This window comes from Augochlora pura, chromosome 5 (genome assembly GCF_028453695.1).
Source record: "Augochlora pura isolate Apur16 chromosome 5, APUR_v2.2.1, whole genome shotgun sequence".
Classification (NCBI taxonomy): domain Eukaryota; kingdom Metazoa; phylum Arthropoda; class Insecta; order Hymenoptera; family Halictidae; genus Augochlora; species Augochlora pura.
In genome coordinates, this window is record NC_135776.1 from 10,921,366 (window position 1) to 10,934,454 (window position 13,089).

A 13,089-nucleotide genomic window follows, 5' to 3' on the forward strand; every position below is an offset into this window, starting at 1 on the left:
GTCGATTTCAAAGTTTCGATTGGCTGATATAATTTATTAGTGTCCCTTCAAATAGGATTTAAGCAAAATATATAATTGTCGATTTCAGTATTTCTCCTAGTTAATTCATATAATTTATTAGTATTTCTTTGATCGTTTTCATCTAATCCCAAATCTTCGAATAACCGTTATTTCCTTATTGCACATTCCCCTCCACAATTATAAATTAAATCCTGAATATTTGCAACTACCGAAATGCTTTTACATTAATTTTCCATAGAAGTTTCCTGTATACTGTTATGCGTGTTTCTGTACTGCTTCTTCTAAAAAAAATTTAAAAGCGGTCATTTAGAAATAACTGTTTGCTTACATTTTTATCAACGGTTGCAGTTTAGTAGATTTGCATTATTCATTTAAAATTTGATGGTCGATGTTATCTATTCTTTCAAGGTAAGTTTTGCCTATAATTTGTATAACTGTGAATTGTTTTCGATGCTGAACGAAGAGGAAGTGAATTTTCTATTTATTGTCTGAAGTAACGTTTCGGTGCGATTATGAATTGTACCATTGAGATCAATGCTTCGTTAGTCGTGTAGATAAGGATGCCGAATGGTTGAATTAAAAATCAATGTATGCCATAGACGAGAAGTATACTATAACACCATGGTTGACGGATAAAACAGTGATTGCTAGTAATATCTATCGGTTAACAAATTGAGTATTCAATTGAAACTCTTGCTAAAACGAATAATTGTTTTTTGTAGAAAGAAAGGGAATACGCGTGCTTTGAAATATAGCAAATAAAATTATTAACTGATAATACCAAATGATGAACGCTATAATACTAAGGGCGATTGTGAAATGAAAATAATAAATAGATTTCATGAAAACGTTTCTCTTTACTTAACAAAAGATAGAGTTTAAATATACGATTCGCAAAGAAAAATCATTTTATCACATAATTTGTCACTTTTTCTGTTATTTACCGTGAAAGCGTGATCAAATGGTTTTTCTTCATGAAGCCTTGAAACTTAAAAACATTTCCTAGGAAAGAAATATTTTCAACTTATTCAGTTTACATTCTGCACATGTAATTCTCTTGAACACCGTTACATCATTCGGTCGTTAATTAATGTCGCAGATGCAACAAAGCCAATCGATCGAACTATATACCCTTGTTACTAGCACAAAACTCATCAAGTTGTACACTGCATACTCCAATTCTCATTCATTATACAATTTGCATAAACAGATCGTTACATGGACTAATCGAAATTATTTCAACCAAAATGAAGTAAATTAACAAGTTAAAGTTGTTAGCATAGTTCGAACAACTTTGGTGAATTGATTATTACATATTAATAGCGTATCTTTCTAGCTTCGGTTGAATCAGTAACAGTAATAAATTGATCAGTCTGATTTGTCATCAAGCGCGCATGAGAAATATAATTAATGAATTTATGATATATATTTAATCATGTATTTAAATGATGAATTTATAATAACGCTGTTAGTGGATAATTATTTTAGCGATTACCAGCTATCTAATTTTTTGTTTTTCTGGTGCAGATATCCTATGGTAATTTCGAAAACGGTCAATTTTGCGATAATTTGCTAGTTACGTTTGAAATGATTAAAAAAAACTACTAATATTACTGTTAGGAATTCCACGATGTCCATGTTGAAACGTTGGTACCGTGGATGAAGGCCCAAGTTTGTACGAAGATGGGGGGCGCCTTTATGACGAGTCACGTACTCAACCCACCATACTAGGTGTACTCGGCTGTATTGTATGGGACGGAGCTAAGAACCTGAATCATTACGGGTTTGGGCTCTCTATAAATCTTTACCAAAGATAAATAATGAGTGTTAATAAATATAATGAACGAGTCTCAAAATATTATGTACTAATAGCATTTTTGTTGAATTTTCAAGTTCGAGTCAGTTGTTGGTACAATCCCACAAAGATACACCTTTGCCACTCGAGGTGTATCGATTAATATTTCTTTGGAAGTTACGATGCCAATTAAAATCAATCTAAATGTTCACAAATCTCATTTCCCTACGGCCACGTCTGCAAACAGGCCCTCGGCACGTAACAATATTATGAAAGGGCAACTTTGGAATGAAAAGAAGAAGAATATTTCTTGAAAATGTTTTATCTTAGCTTTGATTACAAAATGTTTAAGAGTAGAAAAACAATATTTTCTAGTTTTTGTATTTATATATTGTAAATAGAATATATTAAGTATATATTAGGTACATTAGATAGAATATTATTATTTACCTAACAATTATTAGGCACCTAATAATATATTAGGCAAGCAGAAAACGTCTGACCACATGTGAAGTGAAAGAACGTAATAAATTGTTCATACATTTAACAATATTTATTAAACAATATGATTGTTGTCGTCACTTCTGACCTCTTGTCAGCCTAATAATAATTTATAGATACTATTTGTTAAAAATATATGAATCAAATGACATTTCTATACTTATCGAGTATACTTGAAATGATATTATCCGACAGAACTTTCTGGTAGATTTATCTAAATAATAATTTTATAACAATGTAAATTAACTAGATAATATTTCAATGCAGTTTTAACAATTCTGCCTCGTTCAGTTGGTAAAATATTATTACATACCAACAACCTTAGCTTCGACTAAATCAGTAACTATCGAATCAATCAGTCTAATTTGTTATTAAGTGCATAACAAACATGATTAATGTAGTTACAGTTATAATGATTATTACAATTGTACTGATGTTGTATGGAGTTCTCATTGAGATTTTTAACTATATACTTCATCGATGTTTAGCTATCTAATTTTTCGTTTGCTGGGTGTAGATATCCTATAGTAATAATTATACGACCTTACGACTAATTTTGCGATTATGCTAGTTATGTTTGAAATGATTAAAACGAACACGATTGTTATGAATACTACGATGTCCATGTCGCAACGTTGGTACCATGGTTGATGAGCCAAGTTTGAACGAAGATGGGGGGTGCCTTTATGGCGAATCACGTACTCGACCCACCATGCTAGGTACTCCGCCATATTGTATGGAGTATCGTTCACGAGCTCTTTCAGAGCCACCATCTTTTCTTTGTACCTGCAAATATCGAAGTAGTATTATATGTTCTTGTAAAACAATATCAGCAAAGCTTAACAATACTGTCAATTTCGGTTTATTAATAGTGTCTCATCGATGAATGTTTATTTCTTTTGTAAATACAAAATTGTAAATTATTGTACAATATTGTAAATTAGAATACTCACTCTTTATTAGTTATAATCTCTCGAATGGCAGGTTCCAATTCTTCTCTCGTGATAGTTACGATCTCCAGACATTTTGCGACACCGAGGGCCTCCATCCTGCGCACTTGGTAATCTTGATCTGCTAATATCGGAAATCCTAACAGTGGCACCGTAAAATGCACCGCCTCCTCGCTACTTTGTAGTCCTCCTTGGTAGATGAACAGCTTTATATTTGGGTGCGCTGTATAAAAATATTCCACCGTTAACCCTTTGACTATGAAAGACGTATATATTCGCGCCTATAAGTCTGACAATATGTACGAAAGGAATAAATATTAAGGATGAGCCTGATACCTATACCTGATACCCTATGCTACCGTTTTGGGTTTAGATCTAGTCGAGTACTTTTCTAGGTTTCTTTAATGTTCCAAAATCATTTTTATTCATATTATCAAAAAGTTTCGATTCGATAAATTCTTAAAAACTGCTATATGATTCATGAGACTCAATTTCATACATACAAAATGCACTTTGTTAAGACGCGATATATGATCGTACCGTCCCGTTTTTCCGTTTGGGTTTAGGCTACGGTCAATTTGGTTATTGCCATGTTTTGATGGCAATTGACGTGACCTAAACCCGTATAGGGCACAAAGGGGGTTCGGCAGTTTTATTTCTCACAATTTTTAAGGGATACAGCGGACGTCATTGTCAATGACGTCACGACTTTTTGGCGTTAGGCTGCCGAACCAATCCCCATCGGACCACTTGATAAGTTTGTGTAATTGGTTGGTCCAGTGCCCCTCTATTTTTGTAAAATCGTTGCGGAGGGATTTTTCATCTCCACGTTTTAACGGAGCAACGAAGCTCAAATCAGAAATGCGTCAATCGTCGATCATACACCACGCTGTTTGTACATAGTTTATTAAAATATAAGTATTATATTTGGTGATCAACTGTCTCACATCCTATCTACAATTTTAAATGCCTTCGCTAAATATTGGATTTATTCGAAGACGTACATTGGTTGCGCAAATAGTACCTGCGAACCAGTACGTACCCGTAACACACTTTGTCACATAAAATAGAAATACTATAAATCGGAAAAATTATATTTTAAAATTACTGTGGCGTGAACGTAACCTTGAAAATAATAATTGAGTTAATTTTGCTAGATATCGTTTAGTTTAGATGTGTATTCAATCACTTACTAGATAGCTTATCTTGAACGACTTAATCTTACGAAATAGTGAACGATAATACTTATCGTGATCAGCCATTCAGAACATAGAATAGACAGCGAAACATTATCTCCTGCGATTAATTTCTTGCGCAATAGCTATGCGATTTAGAAGAAATGATTGTACATTTTGAAATTGATAGTATTTAATCCTAATCATAAACGTCTATGACATAGCAGATAGTTAACATTTAACGTGTATTCTGTATTAAATGCTGATCAAAATGAAAATTCTTACTATCTCTGACGTAATTTTTTAAGATTAAAGATCATAACGTACTATTCTGTCGTAATCGGCGTGTTATCAGTTACTCTGCCACGATCAAATAGCAAGGGCATAAAATAAACGTGATGGAATATAAAAATGTAAATGAATATAAAATGGTATCGATAGCTTCCAAAAGATCCTAGAGGCAAGACCTACAGATATTTTCCCAGAAAAGATAAACCTATGCCAATAATGTTACGTGATGGAAGAATTTTTTTGATAAAGATAACTGTTAGTTATTTTGCTAGTAAAGATGACTTGTTGATAACCATAGTTCCGAATGAGAATTACATGGTGACTTATTTACAATAGCAGCTATTGTCTACAGATGATCCTAAAGACTCATGATCGCCTTTTCATACAATTAGTCTTTTCGCTAGTTAAATTAACGTTAACCAATTTGTATAACGAGATTATAATAGATAAAAAATTTGAACTTACCAAGAATGCTCTGCTGAGGAAGCCATTTTCCAATAAAGACATTGTCAGGCTTGTTGGCCATGTCCTTTTCGAATTTCCACACAACCTTATAGGGCAGTTTGGCAAATACGTCTAGGAAAACCTGTAGGGTATCTTTAGGTATATCCGAGCTCCTAGCGTTGCTACCCAGACTGAAGTAAATGAATCCTTCAGTCGCGTTGTCCACAAAGCGTTGTAGATCCTTTCAACAAATAAAACAACGATAATCATCTGCATTTGTTAACGAACATCAAAGTTAATGCAAAGAATGTATCTTTCATTATTAATCCTTTGCACTCGAGTGCTGATTATATAAATTAATATAACCACTGAAATGAATGTAATGACTAAAATTGTTCTACCACGTTCGAAAATAATATTTACGCTGACAAAATTCACATTTCAAAAATTGTTCAAAGTAAAACTGTTGGTATGAGACATAAAAATCGATTTCATATGCATCAAATGCACTTTGTCGCATAAAATGGAGATAGCATAAGTCTGAATCTCATGCCAGGGTAGCTAAGAGCAAAACGCTTCACTTATAATTTAACCTTTTGCACTCGAAGCCATTTGAACTGTAATTTTAAAATAACTTTTCTGACATATAGTATTTCCATTTTATATGACTAAATGTATTTTGCGCATGTGAAATTGAATCTTGTAACTCATCCTACGACAGTTATACTTTTAATAATTTTTGAAATCTAATTTTCTCATAATATAAATATTATTTCGGAACATACTATAACAATTTTAGCGGTGCCTCAGAGTCACCACTCGAGTGCAAAGGGTTAATAAATATATCTGCCGATTATTTCTTCTAAATCGAAAAATAATTCGAATCATCTGTCATCTTAGTTTAGGAATGAAAGTAAATAATTAGGAAACAAATATCCTATCGTTTCATCAATTATTGAAGACGAAAGTGTGCTAATTAATACAGTTCGGAAGAAAAACTCTTAACGCAGGGTGTTAAGTCATGTAAAATATATAGAACATTATCAGAAAGTTGAAGATAAAGACAGAGGAACATTCTGAAAACATTAACAGGTAAAAGCCACATAAATTTGACTAAACAAATTGAACCCTTCGTGGACGACGATTTATCAAAGTGCAAAAGCTGGGACCCTCAGAATACTAGATTGAGTATCGAAGAATTAAATCGTGATAAATATAAACAATACATCCTTTCGTTTGTTATATACATCGTTATTGTGTCTTATGATGATATAAATATCGTCAATACATTGGCGTTTGCCCAGAAAGTTAATGTAACAGAGACTGTAAGATCATTATTTCTGGTAGTTTTTGTCGCATATACTACCGTCCATAAATATTTAATTTTAAAGGGGCAGTGCAAATTGCATCTATAGACTTCGCGCCATAAGAAGGCACCTTTGAGTTTATATTCCGCCTCTTACTAACTACGCTCCACAGCTGGTGAGAGGGGGAATTTAAACACAACGGCGTCGTCTTATGGCGTGAAGACTATACATTGAATAAATGGAAATAGTTAATACACATTTCAAGTATACATACTGCTGGCAAAGGAGTCAGGTTCTCCTCAACGTGGAAAGACGTGAAGGTAACCATGTTCGCAAGCTTCGGCCTGGCTGGTATTATGGCATCAGCTTGGTTGACAAATATAACACTAGTGTTCTTCTGTATGTCGAGCAACGAAGGCAAGGGTCCGAAGTATTTTTCCGCTATCTTTTGCTGTCTTGGGTAATTATCACGGTAGCCAACGTACAAGAACCGATAGTGTTTTAAAAAATTTTGTAGTCTCTTATAAAATGGCAGATTCGTCCCAACGTCGTTTTCCATTTCCCAAGTGTACTCGTGCGATGGCAATATCAGACCACCGAACACGTGTTCATTCATGGATGAAATTCCCAGTGAGCTCAGCCCTAAAAATACATGGACAGGTAAAATATAGTATTTTGCGTGTGCAATAAACGGACCATAAAATACTAATTATTGATATTTTGGCTGATCTTATCGATTATGAATTTTACCATTTGAGCCAATTCTCACGTGTTCTATTCGAGTTTATAGAAAGATAATGTGCGAAGACATCGCAAGTTAAAGTATATAATAATGAAGAATATATAATATATAATATTGAAGAATATATAACATTTAATAACAAAGAATATATAATATATAATAACAGGAAATAATGTTAATTAATATTTCTTAGTTATACACTCAGTTATTAAAATTGCGATTAATGACAGAGGAGAAATTGAAGAAGGCGGAAAAAATTGCAAAATTTGTTAATAACCTTCTGAAATATTTTCCAAAATATTAAGAAATTTGAGCCTTTCCAATAATACTCTGAATCTATTTTCACTGTTTCATTGAACTTTGAACTATACACATTAATAAATTTATGATTTCTTTTTTAAAGTTTTGATATATGTAACACGATAACATGTTTCAACTTTTGAAAATTTTTTAACATTTAAAAAATATTCTTTTCAATTATTTTTTAATTTTTTAAATATACAGTAATACATAATATGCGAGACTAAGTAAAAGAAACAAAGTTTATTAATTCATTTTTAATTCTAGCTATATCTAACGCAGTAGTATGTATTAATTTTATGTTAATATGAAAAAGATAGACAAAATAAATAGATTTGTTAGCTGAGAGTAGATATACGTATTCAAAAGGCTAGACTATTGTTCAAAGTTCCATGTAAACCCGCGCGTATCATAAATTACTGTACTTATGCGCTCGATTTTTGATATATAAACAAATGTTCAGATCTATTTCATGCAATAGAGCCTGTTTCTACTAGAAACATCGTCTTACTTGTATCGTGTAAAAAATCATGTTCTTCCAAATTAACAAAAACACACAACCTCAAAAAATATGACCTTAATCACAACATGTGCTCCTTCGAACCAAACAATTTGTTCCTCAAGCATTTTCGCGTATCATTAACCCTTTCGGTACGAGCGCCGGATATATCCGGCGTCCGCGCGACGACCGCTGCGGCCGAGTGCCGGATATATCCGGCGCACGTGCGATGACCGGTATAAATAACAGAATTGTATATAAATAAATCTTAATATTTTATATAAGTACCTCTGAATATCTCTTAAGTTACAAGCAACACTTTTGTTCAAAAATGTCGTTTTATTAAGCACAGTTTTTCTTTAACGCTTAGGAAATATTTTCTTATAAAGGAGGACTCGTCATGTGCGGCGGCAATTTTCGGCGCGGGGCCTCGTACAGCGAGAGTGTCATGGCGGACAGAGTGCTCGTACCGAAAGGGTTAATGATAATGGAGATATTGCTTTGTAACACTTTATTTGCACCACCATGTATAATCCAGTTCAGATCAAACAGACGATTTGAATAATTACGTTAAACACTTGTCCAAGATCCCGTAAAAATCTGCTGTTATCATTCTTTCATACAGATTCAAAATAAACGTGAATAAATAAATACCTATCAAAGGTGCATTGAACCTGTGAGCAAAGGCGTAGGTGGCAGGCATCGCTAGCATCTCGATCAGCACAACGTCGAACTTCTGATTACTGTCAGGTGCGTAGATCGGCTTCATATCTGTGTGGTTCAGCACATTTTCCACAAAAATATCCGACTTTTCATACAGATACTTCTCGACGAACCCCATCCAATCGAACTTTTCGAAACGATTCTTGACAAAATTAACGCTTCCCACTTCGTTGTACGAATTGCCGATGTCGATCTGCGTGAACGTCTTCGAGTCTATGTTCGGGATTGGATTCGTTGTGACGAGCACTATTTCATGGCCGCGTTGGTGCAATTCGAGCCATAGTTTTCGGTATGGTACCTGATGGCTGTAAGATGGCGTCGGGATAATGGCTAAGATCCTGGCCGGCTGCACTTGCTGCAAGATGTAGAGCAACGCGAAGACCGAGAGCACGAACGGATTGCCCTTCATAGTGCGGAGAATCAACGATCAATCGCTGCCGCTGACTACGGAACTACTAATCATTGGATAGCACGGTTGCGGTAATTTACGGTCTTTATGCTGGAGTCATATCAGTAGTATAGTCTCTATTGGTACTGCTGAGTCACGAAATTAATGTAGGAAATTAACGCAAATCATCGGACATGGTAGCACGTTTTGCTGCAATACATTGTATCTTGTAAAAATAGAAACGATATATTTGGAGTGGCTCGTATCAGCGATAAGTGTCGCGGCGCGTCAACTTCGTTTTTCTTTTAATATCAATAGTTTCTTAATTACTGATCATAATACGACGATGACTTATGGGTTCTTTCTCTGGGGTACTCGATTCTGTGCCGTGCACAAATTGAAGATCGTTGTTAATTATTATTTTTAAAGTATTATTGTGAATTATATTTAATTTGTAGTTATCGCAGAGGATTTAATTTATAATTGAATTTGTTATTTCTAGCTTGTTAGTTTGTTGACGCGTCATATTTAATTCACTTTGACCACTTTATAAATTTACATACGTAAATAAATTGGACAAACATACGATACGTGAGATGTAAAACATGTTGAATATGGAAATCGTGATTCGAGAAAGTTAAATACTGTACTTTGACAACTTTATAACATTACAAGCGTAAATTAATTAGACAAGGCAATACATGCGAATTTTGAAGTCAAAAATATGTTGAGTATTAAAATTGTATTAAATATTATTACAAATTTTGGTTCGAAGAGAAATTAGACGATATTGTACAACAGTTGCGCTACAATAAATAAAACTTTCAACTTTACACGACTTATTCCAAAGCGTACACCACCATGACTCTCTACTTTATTCAACTTATTTTTGCGTCTCTTTCGCAACAACTTTTAAACAAGAAAGAACTACGCTTCCACCCACATTCGGCTTTTTATAGGCACCTGCCTTCCTTTCCCAAATTTCCACAAAAATCAGCCAGATGTGGGCCGAGGACCCATCGGTAGTCGCAACTCGGGGCAGGTCAATGTCGCTTCCCTTTTTACGACTAAACAACTTGATTACACTGATAACCTTAAACCTACTCTTAAAATTATCTATCGGGTGCTGAAATATTGTATACCACAAAATCGTTATTCGGAACGGTGAGACAGTCCATTTTGACAACTTTGTAACTTCATATATACATAAATAAGTTAGACAACGCAATGAGTACGATTTTTGAAGTCCAAAATACGTGAAATATTGAATCGTGTTTCGAAAAAGTTAAATACTGTACTTTGACGATTTTGTAATATTACATACGTAAATAAATTAGACGGCAATAAGTATGTACATGTGTATCTAAAAATAAATAAATTATACAAGGTAGTAAATGAAATGGTGATTTGGAGAAGTGAAACATTGAATCGCGGGCTTTTTCAATAATAATAAACATTTTCGAGATTCTGTCTCTGTCTCAAGAAAAATTCCCATCTTGGTTGGAGATCATTTTATGAATCTAACAGATCTTAAACGAAGAGGGAATACATAAATCTTGCGTCACAGTAAACAAATGTTACCCATTGACACCATCAAATATATACTTACGCTAATTTTATGGTAAAGATGCGAGGATACCTGCAATATTAAAGGAAACTGTGAAATGAAAAGAATAAACAGATTTTTTAACACTTTGCCGACCGGTTATTCAGCCGTGAAACATTTTTATATTGTCATAATATTAGCATTAAACAATATTTATTTTATCTATTTTATTTATTTGATTAATTGCCAAAGGTATTTAATATTTTAAAAAATATGTAACAATATATCAATAATAGTTAGCAAATTATTGGTTATCAGACACTTACATAACCTGACATAATCGATTCACCGATTTTTTGACTACCGTTCGCTAAAGTGTTAAAAATGTTTGACCATAAATAAGCTCGAACCACGTAGCTCGAATCGAAGAACCTTGTAGCTCGAATCACGTGTTTCTTACTATCATATTCTGCAAAACTATGAATCGTCGAGTTGTATAATGCATTCCTTAATTTTAATGCACCGTTCAGAAATCTTTAAACTAAATTGCCATAAAGCCATAACAATTATAATCAATGAATTTATAATTATACCAATACGATTTATAATTATACTAGCATGACTTGTAATTATACTAGCATAACTTGTAATTACCCTAGCATAACTTGTAATTACCCCAGCACAACTTGTAATTATACTAGTATGATTTGTAATTATACTAGTGTGATTTATAATTATGCTGGTATTATTTATAACTATGTTAGTATAGATTTATAATTATACTAGCATAGCTGATAGCTATACTAGTATGATTTATAGTTATACTACCGTTATTTATAATTATACTAGCATAATATACAATTATATTAGCATGATTTATAATTATACCAGTACGATGTTGTTCGTTCGTTCGAAATTTCCAATTTCCTGTTTCATACCATCAAAACTATGAAATGTTTGGTTTAATAGTTATGATAGTTTGATATTCTATTGTAACAATTGCACCACCGAACGACCAATTTCGCGATTATGCTAGACATGATTGAAATGATTAAAACGGACACAATCGTTAGGAATACCACAATATCTGTGTCGCAACGCTGATACCATGGTTGAAGAGCCAAGTTTGATCGAAGATGGTGGGCGCCTTTATGGCGAATTACGTACTTGACCCACCATACTAGGTATGTACTCCGCCGTATTGTTCGGGTTATCGTTCACGAGCTTTTTGAGTGCGATTACCTTTTCTTTATACCTGGGCAAGTTGAAGTTAAATTACACCTTCTTGCAAGACTATATCGGAATATAGTTAACGATATTGTCAATCTAGATTCTGTCGCTTCTAACTATTCGTTTATTTTATTGTTAAGTGAAAGCTCACATTAATCTTTTATGAGTTTATTTTAATTTTTTAAAGTCTAAATTAAAATTAATCGACAGTAAAATATGTCGATAAAATATAATAGATATGCAGAGTGTATCACGAAGCGCGAGCAGCATTGATCATTGTGATAATCGCTTTTTATTAAATTATATTTCGATACAAATTTTAGTTACGAGTTTTAATACTCACGTTTTATTATTAATGACCTCTTGAATGGCAGCTTCCAATTCTTCTTTCGTGATAGTTACGATCTCCATGTATTTCCTGACACCAAGGTTCTGCAGCTTGAGCACTTGCGAATCCTGATCCCCAAATATCGGAAACCCTAACATTGGTACCGAAAAGTGCAACGCTTCCTCCATGCTTTGTACTCCTCCTTGTCAGATGAACAGCTTAATATTTGGGTGCGCTGTGTGACAATGTTCCATAGTTAACCCTTTGCACTGGAGTGGTGACTCTGAGGCACCACTAAAATTTGTATAACAATTAAGTTTACATTTAAAAAATTGTTAAACAATGAAACTGTTGGCTTCACAAGAATCAATTTCGTATGTATAGAAGTGCACTTTGTTACATTTAATATGAAATTAAATTAAAGTAAATTAAATTAAATATTAACTCCGCACTCGATGCCATTTTAATTGTAAATTTGAAATAATTTTCGTGTTTATAGTATTTCGATTCCAAGTGCACCTTGTTACATAGAATGCAAATATTATGAGTTAGGATAACTATTTTGGATTTACATTTCAAATAGCTTCGAGTGCAAAGTTCTATTGCAATTGATCTATTGATAATAATAGCTGTAACACATTTGAAACTAAATCCGCTGAGATAAGAATTGTTATTTAGATTTCACATTACACTAATAAATATTTAATTCTAGTTATTTGACTATCTTAGAATTTAGATATCCACTTGTTTCTTCAAGTTCCATAGAAAAACTAACGTTAGAGATAATGTTTTACAAGAGACGAAGAAATAAATTGTTTAACCAAATTGTAAATGATTTTAACCAATTAT

At 33.3% G+C, this 13,089-nt stretch overlaps 1 protein-coding gene across 1 annotated transcript; it reads right to left on the reverse strand.

The window, feature by feature from the left end:
- Positions 1-2,347: 2,347 nt before the first annotated feature.
- Positions 2,348-9,232, reverse strand: LOC144470607 (UDP-glucosyltransferase 2-like). Its single transcript, XM_078181960.1, has 5 exons — positions 8,680-9,232; positions 6,759-7,126; positions 5,199-5,418; positions 3,271-3,490; positions 2,348-3,103 (listed from the first exon to the last, which is right to left on the reverse strand). The coding sequence occupies exons 1-5, from the start codon at positions 9,155-9,157 to the stop codon at positions 2,806-2,808; spliced, it is 1,584 nt and encodes a 527-aa protein (XP_078038086.1). The 5' UTR covers positions 9,158-9,232; the 3' UTR covers positions 2,348-2,805.
- Between the last annotated feature and the right edge of the window lie 3,857 nt (positions 9,233-13,089).